The following is an 18,306-nucleotide window of genomic DNA, read 5'->3' on the forward strand; positions in this document are numbered from 1 at the left end:
TTAACCATATGCTTAAAATTACACATGTTCTTACATGCTTTCTAGAAGAAGAATCTAATGCAATAAGATGTTTCTCTTGGTTTGTTTTGCATTTTCATTTTAAGAGACAGTAACCATGAGAAACTATTTAGGTTCGTTACAGGTACATAAGTTGAATTATGTATCTACATTTGAAGCTTCTCTTACTGACCTTGCTACAAATACTTCTCACCTGTGTCAAAACCTATAGCTGTGCCTTTTGTGCCAAATAGAAATTGGGACTTGCAGTGCTGCAGATGATGTTTTATCAGTGTAACACCTTTCCACTTTGAGTTTAAGTTGGGGTTCTTACCCTGCGCTGGTTAGCTGCCCTGAAAGTCCTTATTGTAGGCTTGGCTGGCTTTTAGGCTGACACAGCTGAAGTCAGCGTTTCCATGGGTCGGCCTTTATGTCCCTGTTGGGAAATCAAGTGATTACTGATCGCTGTCATGGGAGCAGAAATAAATGGAAGAGGTTATCAACCAAATAGGAATATTCAGAGGAGAACTGTAAATAAAATTGGCTTTAGTCCTTAAAAAAGGGCATACATAGTATTATGACTTTATTTCGGTTCAGTTTTATTTTGATAGCCTTTCTTGCTCTTCTTTTTTTTTTTTAAAGATTTCCTGCAGGTATTTTTAAAGTTTTGATTAATGTAAGTTGGAAGGCATTCAGTGTCTTCTTAGATACCCTTTAAAAAGTATTCTTGCTTAATTTTCTTCTGAGTTCTTCTGGTTTTCTGTTGACTGGTTCCTATCTTTTGTATCAGCAGCACTTTGGAGATCATTTAATCAAGGCAGTCTTAAATCTGTAAATGTTTAAGTCAACTATTGACATCTGGGTGGTGCTTTATTTAGATGGTAAATTCTTAAACGATTTTGATTCAAAGAAGGTTATGTACTATGATGCCATGTAGTGAACGCAAAATGTCCCTTCTAGCTTTTTCCCTACCCAGGTATTGACCAGTTGATAAGTTTGGTTAAGCTTTTGTCTGATCCTGACCGCTGATCAGAATAAAATCCAATGATCTGTAAGTTCAAAGGATCTAAAATAGGATAAAATTGAAGTGTTTTATGTATATAATGCACTTGTCCTCATATATAAGGCACTTGATATGCAATTGAATACTTCCAGATTATTTATAATTTCACTTATCCAGAGCCTCAGTCTTCTAAGAATGCTTAAGTAATTATTCAACAAAACCAAACCAAAACCAAAACACCACACAACCCACAAAACCAAACAATTTGTTGTGGGTCAGCGCTTAAAACTCTAAAACAATGTGTAATATTCTCTTGCTCCCTTGTGGTTTTTCCTGCTTCTCCCAGCTATATTCTGGCCAAAGATCCAGTAGCAGTGGAGCAGGGCACTTCAGGGTTGAGATGCTGCCATTACCTGTTTCAGTGACTATTATTTCTGGATAAAAATTTTCTAAGTATGGGAGTAAAACCTGCGTTTTGCTCCTAATTTGAGATGTGCTCTCCCAGGTTGTCAAGAGAGAGAATGTGAGAGAGATATTAGTCTAAATCAGGAATTGGAAGAAGTTCAGGCACAAATTGCTGTATAGGCTCCTTTCTATAGCCTCACTGCTGTATTTGTGTGGGCTGTTCTTCTCTTGTGATCCTTTCTGTAGTGCTTAATCACTTTGGCTCTTTTCCCATGCTACTTTTAAGTCTGTTCGTAAGTTGTACATTAAGAACTGCAGGTATCTTAATTTCTGAAGCATCGATGAAACTCCAGAAAGTTTTACTCTTCAGTTTGTGTGAAAGAATTGAACAACTATGAAGTGCAGGCAGTTAAACTTTATGAAAGTCTGTATAAAACTAAAGTGATGAAAAACATGTTTTTGTCATGTTTCTTTTGACATGGGTTTAGTTAGTACTAGCTTTTCAATAATGGGTATTGAAAATAACCTGGTATTGCCACATGCAATATTGCTCAAACTGATATTGCATGATGCATTCTGTGGTCTATTACCTACAACTTCATAAAAATGGATAAATAGCATCTAAAACCTTAGTTGCAAAGAGTGTGAACTAACAGCTGTGGGACACCAGAAGTATGTTTACTTTTTACCATTCAGAATCTCAAAATAGTAACTGCTCTGGAAACAAAGTATCCCTAACTTAATAGCACCTATTGAACTGCAAAGGCTTGCCCCATGATCTTCAAATTTGACAGCTTTTTATCTTCCTGCCTTCTAAGGTCTTTTTAGACCTATCCTTCAGATGTGTCATGAGAATGTAAAACTATAGAACGAGAGTAGATTTTACTCTTACATGCAATTTTTATTTCATTGTCATCTAATTTGAGGGAAGGGTTGAAAACCTAACACCTACTCAAAAATGTGCCTGCTTTGTGAGACTCTTCATTGCTGCTGTTAGGTCCTTATCAATGCGATCAGAAATTGTTTGCATGCCTCTCCCTTCCTGCAACTAATCCAACCAATCCATGTGAGCATACTTCAGCAATTTCAATTGCTGCTGAGTAGTGCAAAAGTGGTTAGGAGAATGATGATTAACATATCCTGATCCCAGCCTTGTGTACCAAATATGTATGCAAAACTTAGATTCTACAAAGCCTTCCTTGTCTTAGCACACATCAGTCTTTGGTATTGGCCAAAGAACTGCTGTTTAGCTTAATTGAGTGCCCCAGAGAGCAAGTAGTGCATAAAGGCATATTTAAGCAAAAGTTCAAGTCCCCTTATTTTCAGGGGACTGGCTAATAGTCGTCTTAACTTCTAGAGGTCTGCTACAAAGAATTTTTCCTTCTCAACCTGAAAAGCTGTATGTATCTTTTCCAAACAGGCCATACTTTGATTTTCTTAAAAAATATTTTTATCTATATTGTGGCTCTCTGGAATCTTTAACTGCCTTGCATACAAGTGTGGTTGATGTGTAATTAGTATACATAAAAGGCGGAGGGGGGAGCAAAGTGTTCCTACGCTTGGTGAGTGATAGCAGTAACCCATGCATCTTGTCCAATAATTTAACCATGTGAGTTGTGATATATGAACTTTTATGTTCTGTAGCATATAAGGACTCACAAAGGCTCACTACCAGCCTGTCTAGTTTGCTGTTGAAACGAAAGAACAGTAAATTAGGATTAGACTCTGCTTACAGAATTAAAATAGCAAGCCATTCAAGAGACTGATACTGTTAGACCGAAATTGTTAGCATAATTGATGATGATTTTTTCAGGTACATGGTAACACTTAATAAGATAGATTAGATGGTAGAAATTACTCTGACGGGTTTGCCATAATTAGGCTTAAAACAGTGCTTATTTCAGAATTTCAGACTTGTAGCCTCTTGAGTTGGAGAGAATCTCCAGCTGGCGATAGTGTTACCAGAGGTGTGAGTTTGCTGGTATTAAATCTCACTTCTTGCACGAAAATCATACAAAATGTGCTTTTTGCTTTATTTCAAGCTAGCCAGTGACTTGCCTGGGATCCTGGCAGTTGCCAGGGATCTGGAAAAGCAGCTACAGCACAAATTGTCCTTATGTAGATACTGCTTATTCTGCATTTCATGAAAAGAAGTTGAACTTCACTGTTCGCTGCATCCAATCTAGAGTTATTTTGCACGTGCCCTTTTACCTCTGGGATTGTAGAAGCCTTGAAAATACTTAGTATAGTTCTGGGTCGAATCCATTGTTACGCTGACTTATCCCATACCCCTCTGAGGGCAGCATCAGATATTTCATAGGAAACATAAGAGATGCACTAGCAAGCTTATTTACATGGCTTGGTCTTACCCTTATACTTAGTAACTAGAGATTATTTTAGACTCCAAAGCACAAAGATTTATAGCCGTTTGGTTATCCCTGCCTATAGGAACTGGATTTGGGCTCTAAATATGCTTCTCTATTACCTTACTGCAGCTTTCAGCCACACAGGTGCCCTGTAGCATGGGGTTCCACAGTCTAATAACATGTTGTGTTGGAAACTGTTTTACTGATTTTTGCTGTTTCTTTAATTTAATGTTCTCTTGTACTGTTGCTGCATTCCTGCCTTCCAATCAACACTACTCTGTTACTTATGCTTGTATCATGTCCCTTTTTTGTGTGTCCACTTCAGTCTTTTTAAGCAAAAGGTTTCCCAGATCTTGCTGTTTTTAATTATCTTCTCCTGAACCTCCTTTCAGTCAAATGACTTTGGGGAGGAGGTAGGCATACTATATCTCTGTCACTTGACAGAGCAAGAGTAGATCTACATTCCAGAAAGTGTAAATATTAGTTACACAGATGATAGAAGATTTGACCATTTCTATTGGGAACCATATTCAAACATCCCTTTCGGTCCCCAGAATAAAGCCTTTTATAGACTGTATCTTCAATTTGCAAGGACTGATGCGCTCTTTGCCAGACGATATCAGCTGGTCTCATATTTGGCTTAATATAACAATTTTCATTAAACATACTGGGGACCAAAGGCTTGAAGAATTTTCTGCTATCCTAGAAATGTCAAACTTTCTATTCGGGTCCTTAATTTTCAAGTTTCTGTACATTCATGTGGGAGAAAGGTGAAGTTCACTGGTATGAATAAGAAATTATTTGAGTGTTGCTTTGAATTAAAATATTGTCTTATGAGATAATCATTACTAAATCTGTTTTCAAAATATTTGCTTGGTTACTGTACTTTCCTAGCTTTCAGACAACTAAGGTCCTGACTGATACCTGTATTAAGGTATCTTGTTCTGAGAGTAAAATTATTAGCAGTTATGCACAATGCTGTCAGATTTATGCTGCTCAGTTTTTCTTACTACTTTTCAGGTTGGGTAAAATCCTTTTTTTATTGTAAAAAAATAAAAGTGTAATAATCTGTTTTCTGTGGTACTTACTACATAATGTCTGAGCAGCATAGCTCTCTTGAGGTGCTCTGTTATTTAAAATATACTGCACTGGAACTGTTGATAAGATAGAGGTTTACTTACGGAATCCCTTGACTAATAGTTTATGAAAATCTCCTGCTTATTTTTGCTAGTAATTTAAAAAAAATTTATCACAGCTATAGCTTATTTCAGCAGTAACAAAGGAATAAATTTTGTTCCTAAAGAAATGTGAGCTTAAAAAGGTCAAATGCCTTTACTCATAAATTACTTTGGTACTTGGGAATAATTCATTCAGTGCTTTTTTTGGTATAAATGAAATGGAGAAGACAACCTTTCTTGGCTTCAGAAATCACTACATTGACAGCTAAGTCTTGAAAAGAAAAATCTCCCCTCTCCCTCCGAACGAAGTGTTTTAATAAACGAAGTTATTTTCTACTGGCATTATTGGACATGTGGTCAGTTGTCATGTTCCTCTGACCAACTGAACAAAGTTTGAACTTCTGTCTAATTGTTCCCCGCTGTTAGGCTACCCTGTCATGATCAAGGCCTCAGCAGGTGGTGGTGGGAAAGGCATGAGAATCGCTTGGGATGATGAAGAGACCAGGTGAGATGCTGTCCAAAAGCTTGCCTTGATGAATGCTTCAGTTACCAAAGTCCCATTAAGTCACTGTGAGCTGACAGTTGAGCAGATATGAAATGTTAAACAGAGAAATCAGATATTACTTGGTTTTCTCCCCTTTCGTATAGTGAGCAGTATACTTCGGGAGTTTGCATGTATCTAATTTTTGCATAAACCGTACAAAACATGGCCCACTAATTTGAGTAAAAAACCAACACTTAGAACTGCCTTTAGTCCAATGATAGACTGTAAATGTAGAATGTAAATAACATTTTGCTGTATGCCTTTCAGAATGCTGATGTATTAATTGTCTGTGTGTTAGGTAGAATACTTACTGGCCCTGATTCTCAAACATTAATGCATGCCATTAGTTCTGTTAAAGTTGATGAGACTGATTATTCATGGGTGGAAACACATACAGTGTTTCCAGAATGTGCTCTAATGAATTGCATACTTCTGTGTTTAAAATATTTGTCTCAGCAAACTGTTGTGCTTTTGCCTGTTTGAAACAACATTTGTTTAAACACACAGACATTCTCATGTCTCTTAATGGTTGTCTGAATCCTGAAAGCTTCAAGATGCTTTGTTATTGAATGGAGAATTTTTACAATCCGTTCTCTGCTCATATTCTGGCAGTGAGGGAGCCTGGTTTCAACTCATGTGCCACTGATGTTACAGAAAAATGAGTTTTGGGATTTTTCAAAGACTTCTAATAAAAAGCCTATTTGATCCAAAATTAGATAACCTTCTAAATGTTTTCCTTTCCACACGGAGATAGCAGCACGTATGCTGGAACCAACTCAAAGTACAACGCAAATTTTTGTTACTTTAATTTAGTCACCTGCAAGACGTCCCCATCATATTTTTGTGTTCCCTATTAAATTGTTTGTCAAAACCAAAAAACTGGAAAAAAGGCCAATGAATGGCTAGCAGTTACATTTCAGATGTAAAGAAAACTTTTTTACACGTTGCTACCACTAGTCCATTTATGTTCAATTCTGAATAGGAAAAGAAGGTTTTGTGCATTAGAATGAAGATCTATAATAACCTGCTTTCTTACAAGGATGCTTTTTTGCAACTGCTTTAGAATCCAAAACTGCTGCCTTGGTCTTGTTCAGGCAGCAGTTGTATCTGTTGGACTTGTAAGGAAAGCAAAGGAGGTCGATTAAATTAACTGCTTAAAAATAAAAACCTGAATCTAAAATCGTGATTGCTAATTTGTTTTGGAGAAAAGTTGTGGTTATTGTGTAGACAGTTAACCTGATGCAGCTGATTGGAATCAACGGAAGCCAGCTAGAGATGCTCTTTTTTGTACATTTGCATACAAAATTAATTTGGTAATCCTACTTTGACCCAGTGATATTTAGTGATGTTAGTTTGAGATGCTTGCCTTGTTTGTGGAAAGCCTTTGAAATACCCTTCAGCTCCTTATTTGCCAGCAGTGCTCTTAGCATAACTAACCAAAAGGATTATTTTAAGCCTTATCTTTACAGTGTAATTTTAATGTAATAATATCTAAAAAGTGCTAAGAGAAAGAACACCTAGACTAACAGATCAACGCTGGTTCCTGGTCCTGTATCAAGGAGGAATGCTTATTTTAACATTTACAGGTAGACAGTAGTGGAGGCAAAATTCAATTGGCAAAATACTTGTTGCAGAAAGATAAGTGAGACTGAGAGAACGGAAAATAGGAAAAGCTTTACTTTGCATTTACACATGAAATAGAGCATTTGGGTTTCTCTTATAGTCTGTCTTGAAGAAATATCTGTGAGGTTGTAAAAGATTTGGTGTACGTGCCCACTGATCGTTATGGAACCAAGATTGTTCCTTTTTATGTGTCTGAAGAACAACATCTGACTGAATGTTTTGAAGGTGACTTAGTTTGTTTTGTCAGTAACAAATTATCTGATAGTTTTAATATCGCATGAAAAGTTGTTTACCTCATGTATTGCTGCTTCCATATCCATGTAATCCTAAAAATAAACTAATTTTCAGCTACTGGAAGACTCTGAGAACCCAGTATCCAAATGGCCTCTTGTATTTCAGGGTTCATAGATGCAAGAAGAGTGTGAAGAATTGTTGATAATATTTTGATTTGTAAACTTGCTTTGGCTTTGTCACGTGGGATTAATTCCAAATGCTATTTGGAAAAAAACTTTAGGTAAACTAATTTTGTTTCAAACATAATTTTGGATTTTTAGGATAGTTGAAAAGTTTTCATGTTTCAACTGGCTATGCGTAATATTAGGAGAAGGCTTAAATATATTGTGTGGTGTGACATGGAAATAGCCACTGGAAATGGAAAACACCTATCTAAAAGACTTAATTGCTGCTGTTACAGAATTATCCACTGTGGTAACTTCCAGGTGCTTCATCACATCTCAAATATGCTAAATGATGAAATTTTTTTAGATCCTCTAAACATTATGATATTATTCCAGCTATAGCTAAGATTTCTGTAACTTTCAGTATTTCTAACTAGAAATACTAGAATAGTTTTACCACTGTTAGAATTTTTTTCTTGAAATAGCTCTTCACATGCATGTGACTGTGGATGGTTGCCATGTTGCCCCCGGCGCCTCTATCTGGGTAGGGCTGCTGTTTTGTTTCTTCAGATATGGATGCCTCCTAACTCTCACTTCTACTGCTTTTCTCCAAATTTTGGTCAAGTTTTAGTGTGGAATTTTGTGTAGAGTTCAAGCCACTAACCTTCATCTGAAATTAAAATAACCCTGTCTTCACTCTGATGTAATCCCTAGTCAGTTGTCTTGGTTTAGATAAATTGAATTTAGGATGTCCTTTCTTCACATAATAAATACCCACTTGAAATTATATTGAAAATGAAGTGCAGATTTCTGAAGAGCAGTTTACATTGAATTCAAGTTTGTAGGTTCTTCACAGCCTGAGAAGATTCTGCTGCTGTACATATCTAAAAGCACTTCTGTCTTAGTGTAGCTGTCATCCCAGCTCCAGTATTGTGTGTGAAGAGCCTCTGTGTCTGCATCCCGGAGAGCCTGATCTGAAAGTGCTTACCAAATATAGGCAACATGAAGTTCATTATGAAGTACAACAAAACATGACTAGGGTAGGCATCTGAATACCTAGACATTTTCTGTATCATTCCTTCTTTGACTGTGGAGAAACTGAAGGCGCTCTTGCTTTCGGTATGCTTGTAACAATTGTACCTGTAAGTAAGTCTTTAGGCTTCATGGCTTCAAATCGTCTGCTGGCAGCTCTGAAAAGGAATTCACCTGAGGACTGTATCCTGTCCAAAGAACAGATTTAAACTTTCTGGCAGAGATTGTGGATGTGTTGTGTATGGGTCTTTGCACAAAAATATACTTACTGGCTTGTAGGTTCAGTATCAGAGGTCGTCATACAGGAACTACTGGCCCTTGTTTTAAACTCCATGGATTTGCAGATAGAAATTGGTTTCTCTAGTTAATAGTTTCAGCTGCAAACATGATAATCTCTAAGTTGGAAATTTGTACTGAATTATCTTCTAGCAATTCTCTTTTGAGAAATTTGGAGCTTTATGTCAATTCTACCCCCTACCCCTCTCAACCCCCCAGTTTTCTCAACTTCTGTACCTTTTTCTAGATATTGAAATCTTGCATGCTTAGCGAGTTTCTACTTTGAAGGCTTCCAGCAAAGCAGTTTCCAGCAACAGATATTTAGAGAGATGAAAGATTTTGCCTTTTAACTTATAACAGGAAAATATAAATTGTCCCGTTATTTAAATTCTTTCTTGGTGCTTATGGCAATTTTGTGAGCTTAAGTCAAACATCTGCTCTCAAATTCCAAGAACCCCTTATAATTTCTCTTCTGTGGTCCTATGGTACCATGCTATGTTTACTTCCACTGTTCCACAATTATTGTTCCTCTTTGGGATGGTACAATAGGATATGTGGGAGAACTACTAAGAAATCTGTTTTCATAGTCTGCAATAATTTTCTTCAGTTTCCCGCCTTACTTCAGAAACATCTGTTGGATTTTTTTCCTGATGTTGTGATCTTCCAATGGCTCTGAAGGAATGAGCAGTAGAACTAGAAGAATGTAGAGTGGAAGAATATGTAACAAATGATTCTGCATGCCGTACCTCCTGAGGCCAAGGAAATCTAAAGTGTGCAGTATGAGAGGACAATGCTTTAAAAAATTGAACAGCATTCCCTATTACAAGCCTGTACACCGAGTTTTATTACCTTCCCAAAGCAGTGCATTTGGCCTGTCAGACTGCTCTGCAAAAATGGGAGTGTGTGGGTTTGGCATCCTTGGTCTGTCCTGAACAGGAAGGTGCTGTAGAAGTGTTCAGGTAAGGGGAAGAAGTCAATTGGATGAGTGAAGAACAGTGTATCCTAAAAAAACCCAACTTTTAAAGCACAGATTTCCATGCCAGGTATGTGTGTAAACATATATAAAATTCTGTGTCTACATTGTTTTAGTTTTTTAAACTTGGAGTCAAGTGGAAGCAATGGATTTTGGTTTTGTGTGTAAAAGCAAACATTTGTGTATTTATTCGTTCTTAACTTGTCAGTCCTGATTTTAGAGGGTTTCTACTAGTTGTCAGACATCTGTTTTTAAATGGCCTTTCTAATTCTGGCCTTGACAAGAAAACACTATTTCATTATTTCCTGATATTGGAAACTGAAATATTACATAATGACTGCAGTCTTTTATTAGTGTGTGGCTGCCTCCAAAGAAAGTTGTTATTTTAATTAAAGCAGCAACGCTGATCTCTGAGCTGGAGGCAGAAAGTTGGCACGGGCTATCTCACTTCAGACAACCGCAAGAAAGCTTGTGGCAAGGTCAGTAAATGCTTTGGTACAACTTCAGTGTGGATAAATTTACTGTAGGGAGAGAGGAGAACCTTTAAAGACATCCTGTTCTTCCCCTTTATAGAATCATGCATGTTTGAAGGCACCTAGGGACATCATGTCATCCAGCTTCATGCTCAGAATAGGATCAGCACTGAATCTGAAGCTGGTTTCTTAGGGCTTGCAAACCTCCAAGGATTGAGACTTCACAGCCTCTCTGAATAGCCTGCCTAGTTTCTTAGTTCTTTTGAATAATTTTTTTTCCTTATGTCCAGTTGGAAATTCCCTGCTTCAGTTTGACCACTGTCCCATTTTTCTGCTTTGCACTGCAATAAAGAGCTTGGTTCTGTTGTCTTATAAACTCTTTCTGGAAGGCTGCTATGAGATGTCCACTAAAGCTTGTTGTCTTTCAGGTTCCACAAGCCTGGCTGACTCTGCTGGTCCTGGTGCACTCTGGCCATCTTATTTGAGCTTATCAACATCTTTAAGTACTAGGGGTGTCCAAAATTGGATGCAGTATTTCAAATGTGGTCTAATGGGTGCCAAGTCAGGGGGAATAATTGCTGCTGTTGGTCTACTGGCTATGCTGCAGTTGATACAGCCCACTATTCATTTAGCTTTCATTATTGTCAGGCTGCACTGCTCACTTGCATCACAGCCTGTTATCCACCCCAGGACCTCCAAGACATCTTAAGTAGCCAGTCAGTTCCACAGCCTGCACTGATGTGGGAGGTGTATGCGTTAGTCTGTGCTAGGTACAGGACTCTGCATTTGTTCTTGTGGAAACTAGTGAGGTGCTTGTGAGCCATTCCTCCAGACTGTCTAGGTCTCTCTGAAATGCAGCCTTGCCCTTGAGTACATTGATGACCCTGTTTTAGCATGGTCCACAGACTGGTGGCGGTGCATTTCAGGTCAATGGTAAAGAGGTTAAACTGGTTCCAGAATAATAGATTCCTGGGGAAATTCCCTTGTCGTGGATTTCAGGTGGAGGATGAGCTGCTAATGTTGAGCCCAATGATCTAGCTAGTTTTTTACCCACCTAGTTGTGTACCTACATAGACTGTAACATTCTACCTTGGAAAAAATGATGCTGTTGTCTTAAATTTGAGGGAGATATCTACTCTTTTGAGGGAGATATCTACTGTTGTCCTGTAATTCACAGGTGTAGTAATAAAAGACAAGCAGATTGACTGAGAACAGACCGCATTTACCAATAGTATCATGCTTGACCATTCTCATGTGTCTAGAAATAGCTTTTGGGAGACCTTGCTCCATGACTTTTCCTCAGAATTAAAGTGAGGCTGACCAGCTTGTAGTTCTCATGATTCTTTCACTTCCTTCTCAAAGGTGGGTGCAATGTTTGTCTTCCTCTGGTCATGAGTCTCTCCTGACCTCCAAAGCCTTCCAAAGATGACAGAACAGTCTCACAATGACATAAGCTACCTCTCTTAGCATCCCGTCTGGTCTTACTGACTTGTATGGGTTGATTTCTCAAGAGATCCTTGATTCCATCCTCTTCTGCTACTGGTAATTATTCTTCTTCAGCCCATCTAATGTCTGTGTTGAGGAGTTCCCAACATCCATCTGAAACTTGAGGTCTTCTGTGCTGTTTCTCCAACAGGGAAGTTTGCCAGAGAGGTTTGTTTCCTGTTTAAAACAAAAAAAACAACCCCACAACACACCAAAAAACAAAACAAACAAATAACCCCACCCAAAATACCACAACAGCAGGATCTCCCCTCCCAACCAGAAAACCACCCCTCCCCTTCCCAAAAAACCCACAGCCCCCAGATGCCCCCCAAATCCCCTCCCCCCCCAAACACTCAAAGTCTCTGAGATGTTGAGTTACTTAAAGAAGAACTTGTCCACCTTGTCAGCTTGAGCCAGGTGAACTGTTACTGCAGTGCAAATTTCTTATTACCCCTGCTGGCCTCTTCCTTGATCCAGACCTTCTGGCTCTCACCTTCTTGCTGTACATTTGACCTGCCCTTTCATAGAAAGGGCAAGCCTATGCTTAAGCCTTAAAGATTAGGTTAGCCATTCATTGTAGCACTGCAGTTGTGTGATGTGTCCCACCATGTTAGCTCTTCCAAGGATGTTGTTGCAGGTCTGTGTCTGCATGCAGGTTCCAGCTCCTGTGTGTTTCCTTGGCCACATGCCTTTATGTACAGCTGCTTGAGGTGGACCTCTTGATTTTTATTTTATCTTTTTTCCCTTTATGCCTCTGGTCTTTGACTAGTGTGCCTCTCCTCACGGGTAGGGTGGGTGATGCTGGTGGGAGCTGCAGTGGTGTTGTCTCCCTGCTTTAGGCATAGGCTGCGGTAGCCTTTCAGCCCCCATGCTCCAAGCCCAACTTGTGTAAGGGCATCTGATGTATGATGGGTACTCCTGCAGCTGGGGCTGTGGAGTCATGTGTGCTGTGAGTGGTGCTCCAGCTTACTGGCTCTGTGGCAGTGTGTGTCTCCAGGTGGCTGACCTGGGGCATGAGTCATCCTTGCAGCAGGCAGCTATGGGCCCCTTTTCATCATGAACCAGCCTATCAATCTATGGTAGACTTCTACCAAAAATATCTCCTGCCAAAACTTCTTAGCTGCTATTTGCTGTCCTCTTTGCATACTGAGTCAGCTGGTGGCCCTGTAGCGTGCAGTGCTCAATATTGTCAAATGGACAGTCTGTCCTCCCCCCCTTTTGGCCCCTTGCTCTGGTGCAGGTGGCTGGCACTGGGAGGCTGTGAAGGTGGTTGTGTTAGCCGGTGGTTAGTTACTGGAGTGTAGGTCTGTGCAGAGTCCAAGCTCAGGAATCCTCTGACCAGGGTGCCTCTACTTTGAGGTATAGTGTACAAGTATTAATGACGGTCTTCATACAGGTGAGGCACATCAGTCTGAGTGATTGTGTCTTGTCAGATGTCAGGGCTTGATTAAGCTGCAGACAGTATGTTGCTTGTAAGGTAAACTGCACCTGGGCCCAGACAGGGGCAGTAAGCTCAGGTTTCCTGGCCCCAAGTTCCCCTGCACTTCCCTTCTGAGGTTAGTGTGGGCAGGAAAGTTGTGGACTTGGCTGCACATATCAGTATAGTTGTGCTGTGTGGGTAGCATCTTCCTTGCAGCAAGGCTCTGTAGGGCTGTTGCTTGGTGAAAGGATAATACTTCAAGTACCAATTTTCCTACTCTAAACAGGTTGGGTTTTTTTAATATTCCTAAAGACTCAGATCCATCTCCGTTTGGTTAGTATGATCTTCTTAAGGTGAAGTGTGTTTATAGTAATTTTTATTACTGAATAAATGCAACTGCACAGATTTGTAAGATACAAACAGGGTCAGAATACCTGAGATAATCATTCCTGTAATACATAATTTAAACAGATTTACAGATGTATGGATTAGATAATTAGGCACCTGACTTTTTTTAACAAGTATTGCAGTTTAGATTTCTAATTAGCACATACTTCAATGAAGGAAAAAGTCAATTGTGCATAAAACTGTCTCATAGAATGTTTACAAAAGGAAACAAAGCCTTTGATATAGGAGTTAAAATAGCTCTAAATCTGTTTCAGTAAGCTCAAACACTGTGTATGGCTGTTTGTTATCTCACTTTGTTTTGTTGGACAGGTCGGGTAGCGTACAGAATCACAAATTTTGATGTCCCTTTCTCTTTATTAATAGTGTATTGAAGTTAAATATTAATTTAGGAAAGATTGTGTATTGACTATAAATGCTCAAAATGATAGCATGTATCATTTCACAATCTTGAAAGAAGGTGAAGAAATACCTTTAAACATACACATATATACTGTAGATTTACCTATTTCATGGTTCTATTGCTTGGATTTTGTAGAATTCAACAAGATTCAAGAGATGGAAAACACGGGAACTTCAACTCAGTTGTGCCATAGTTCTTATTTGGGGCACAAACATCGGGGCTACTGCATTTCAGTAGCCAAATCTCACAGAAACTTACCCCAGACTTTCCATATGTATCAACATAACTGGGACTTCTAAGCCTGTAGAACTGTGGAGCCTTTGGGTCCCTGCATTATGGTGTGTTTCACCCTGAGAAAGCTGTATGTGAAGATATTTGTCAGCAGTTATGCCCTATGGGAGTAGTCTTTCTGCCATGAAAATAAAGTCAATAACATAGTATGGTATAATCTTTACTTGTTTGAGTAATTACATATATAAAAGAGAAAATAGAGGGAATTCCATGGAATGTGCAGAGTAACAATTATACTTTAATGCAGGGAAAAAACTAGTACTACAGCTGGTATGGTCTATAAAGTGAGGTATTGCATCTTCATGTTGTGTGTTCAGCAATTTGAATTGACAAGGTCTGCAATATTATAGCTACAGTTTTTTCATCTAATTAATGTGTAAGCAACCTCTGTTTTTCTTGAGTGTTAAGAGGGCTGTGTACACTTGAATAATGGTGAGCTTCACCTTTACTTCTGTATAAGTAGTAGTTTGTAATTAATGGTTTTGAAAATCTGATTACTTTATTACTTTTGCAGAATAAAATGCCAACAAAGAAAATTCATGCAAATAATTGTTGGAAGTGTCCAGACTTCTTAAACACCCTGAAATTTTCTGTGCTTTATGTAATTTTTTTCATCTTTGTAAGAAGAGAAAAGAAAAAAGGGGTGCTCCTTAAAGAATCAAATGCAAACAGTAAAACTTGGTTTTTAGATGGGTGTGTTAATTGATGAGAACTCCCAGATGACTGGGATGAATAAATGTTCTGTCTTTTTGTATATTTCAGAACTTGACTGAACTTCTAAAATACAGATTCTTCTTTTTTTGTTTTCATTATTTAAGGGAAGGCTTTAGGTTTTCATCTCAAGAAGCTGCTTCGAGTTTTGGTGATGATCGCTTACTGATAGAGAAGTTCATTGATAATCCTCGTCACATAGAAATCCAGGTTTGTATTATTATTTTTTTAGTGGTGTTGTTTATTATTTAGTTAATAAGATCTGAACTCCTAAACTAATAAAAGTTCAAAATGTTTCAAACACTCTGCTAAAAAAGGCCTAGAGTCATGTGTTTTCCTGTGTCTTGGGCCATTGCTCAAACTACATGGCTATCGTGCACAGTACAGCCTTCCTGTTTTTATTCTCTAGCCTTTCTTTAGCAGGAACACAATGAAATGCATTCAATTTGTTGGGGGGTGGGGGGAGGAATCATTGTAGGCATCTGTCCTGAGGGCTGGAGCTTGAACTCTGGATCCTGATTGCAGTGCTTGAGCGCAGCAGAGGATGTAGGAGTTCAAGCAGTGCTGTGCTTAACATTTTTCTTGCAAGCTCTAGGTGCTTTTGTCAGTATTTTGGATTCTATTCTGAAATATCTAATGCTCCCTGGGAACTCAGGAGGATTTGTGTCCTATTTTGGGCAGTTTGTGGTTCAAAATCAGGTGTATTCTCCTTAACTTCTGGATTGTGACCATTTATATTGTTTATTGGATCTAGTGTTAAGCCAGATGTGCTAATGCAAAACAAGACTTGTTTGTTTTGGACAGAGCCTTTAGTGAAATCATTATTTTAAAATTTGTGATGTATTTGATCTTATGTAGGCAACTAAATTGTGTTTGTCAATAGCCTTGAAATAATCTTTTCTGACAAGAAATCCATGTGGAGTATGTCAGTTTCCTCAACAGAAGTGCCATTTATTTGTGTCCAAAATATAAAGTGTTTCTGAGTTGTGGCATCTTTTCTTTTAAAGTGAGAGCCTGAAGTATTTTGACAGTAGCTCAACTGAATGGACAAACAACAATAAATTTGATAGTGTGGGATGATTTGTAAGAGAAAAATATTTAACATCTTTTATCTGCCAGATATGTGTCCATTCAAACCTGATACTTCCTATGTTTTTTATTTATTTTAAATTTCCATATAAAACTTTTCTGTGCACAGGCTAACTTATTGCATATGTGAAATGAAGAAACAGTCTGTAAGAATGAAATTTAAACCCCAACCTATTCTCTTTTGAAGGCTCACTGGAAGGTATATAGTGAACACTTGGTTTCAGCATTAACCTTGGGTTACAAAAGAGGGCAGATTATTAGAGCTTCTTCATATATTCTCTTGTTACGGCTAATACTTTTTGGCTACATTTTTTTTTTGAGATTTTTTTTTTGTATGTAAATCAGTACACCTTAAAGATCTATTCTTTTCAGTGCTCACAGATTTGGGAGCTTCAGCAGCTTTCTACTGCCTCTTTGATGACTAAAGTTAGACGAGATTGATTCCTCCATAATTTCATGAGTTGGGGGCAGATTTTATATTGTCTTGATTCCTTAAGGTTTAAAAAAAGCTACCTCAAAAAAATTAGGCAGTACTGTATTTAAGAACAGTAAAATAATTTCACCTAGATTAAACAATATATTTGCCATTAATAATTTCTAGTTTTATCATAAATGTACAATGAATGCTGTTTTCCTTACACACACACTTTGATGGTACCTCTTAACAATATCATAACATTTTAACTTCATGTTCTAATCAGCTTTAGGACGTTGACCTTAGTTCATTTTCAAACTGCTAAGTATACAAACAAGTTGAGACCAGATGCCAAATATTTATTAATTTAGCAGTAACTTTTAAATAGAACTTTTTTTAACATTCTCATATAGCTCCAAAGCATTGGTACTTAAAATTGTTAAGTAAGGGGTTTCCTGTGTCTAGCTATAAAACAATCACTTTGTAAAACATGAGAAAAGACTAAAACAATTAACAGGAAAATAGAGTCCAAATAGACTTTAAGCTTGAACTGATTTGAAGTCTTGTTCTCCTGAAATATCTGATATAAAGGACCTGAGTTAAAGTGAGAGTACATGGAATGTCTAACTATTACTTGGCTAAATAGGAATCCTGCAGCTGGAAATAGAACTTAGCTAAATTATGTGGGAGAGGTTGCAATATGCTATATTTAATTATTTTGGCAAGTAGATGTACATAGTATATACTGATGATCATCTAATCCCACAAAACAGGACACTTTCTTTTAGGAATATTTAGGAAAAAAGCTGTAGCCGTGACATGCATTTTTAGTGAGATGTGTATTGGAATCTCATGTCATCTCAGCTGATGTTTCAGCATTCTGTAAATGTCTTTTGAAATTTAGTTATTTTATCAAGTGCCTCCTTTAGTTTCTGATAATGAAAACAGTGGATCCAAAAATAAAAGGAAAAGCCTAACACTAGATGTTGTTTGGCTTGCACTATTTAGAATTACATTTTATAGCAAATGTTCATGCATGTCTCTTTTGAGCCATATCAACTGATAATTTCTGCAATCTGAATCTTAAAATAAATGTTTTTCCATTAAGTCGGGCACAAGAAATGTCCTGAAGTACAAGAAAATATTTACTAGTTGGCTTGAAAAATATTTTATTATCCCCTTCAGGAAAAAATATATATATAGAGAGAAGCACAGGATCTATTTTTTACTGAAATATTCCAGGACTTCTTGGTTTGTTTTGTTTTGGTGAGGCAGAATTCTGTGGAACGTTGTAGGCTTCCTAGCAGTGAAACAAATGCTCAAAAGGAATCATTCTGCTTACAGGACAGCAATATTTTTTCCATCTGAGTACCATGCTATGCTGTAGAGGTACTGTTTTAATATTAAAAAAAGAACAAAACCAAACAGACACACAAACAAAATTGTCTTCCCAAATAAGTTTCTGTAGACATACGTGATTTTTAGTTCTGGATTGGATGAGTTAGGACTTGGGTAGGAGGTTGCTTTAGATGCTGCTTGGGTTAGATGACCAGAGTCATTGATCGTGTAGAACTCTTTGGAGGGGATTTTTCCCCTAGAAAGCCCCATAAATTTATGGGAGTGCAACAGAATTTCTGAGGGAAAGATAAACCTGATCCTACAGAGTCCAGAGTACTCTGGGTCTGATGCTGCACAGTGCATGTGAGTTGTCTTCATGAGATCAGTGCCTCGTTTCAGTCACATCTACTCAGATTATTCACGCATCAGCAAACATTGGTGTCATAGATGCAGGAATTCATCTTGCTTAGTGTCATACTCA

General features: G+C 37.9%; 1 protein-coding gene across 2 annotated transcripts in view; it reads left to right on the forward strand.

The window, feature by feature from the left end:
* PCCA (propionyl-CoA carboxylase subunit alpha) overlaps window positions 1-18,306 on the forward strand; it is a 293,304-nt gene that overhangs the window by 90,970 nt on the left and 184,028 nt on the right. For both annotated transcript variants that reach the window (XM_075090133.1, XM_075090123.1), the window contains exons 9-10: window positions 5,376-5,454; window positions 15,091-15,193. In XM_075090133.1, the coding sequence (XP_074946234.1) occupies window positions 5,376-5,454; window positions 15,091-15,193 (182 nt within the window). The remainder of the gene's footprint in view (window positions 1-5,375; window positions 5,455-15,090; window positions 15,194-18,306) is intronic.

Source organism: Phalacrocorax aristotelis, chromosome 1, assembly GCF_949628215.1.
Source record: "Phalacrocorax aristotelis chromosome 1, bGulAri2.1, whole genome shotgun sequence".
NCBI classification, from domain to species: Eukaryota; Metazoa; Chordata; class Aves; order Suliformes; family Phalacrocoracidae; genus Phalacrocorax; species Phalacrocorax aristotelis.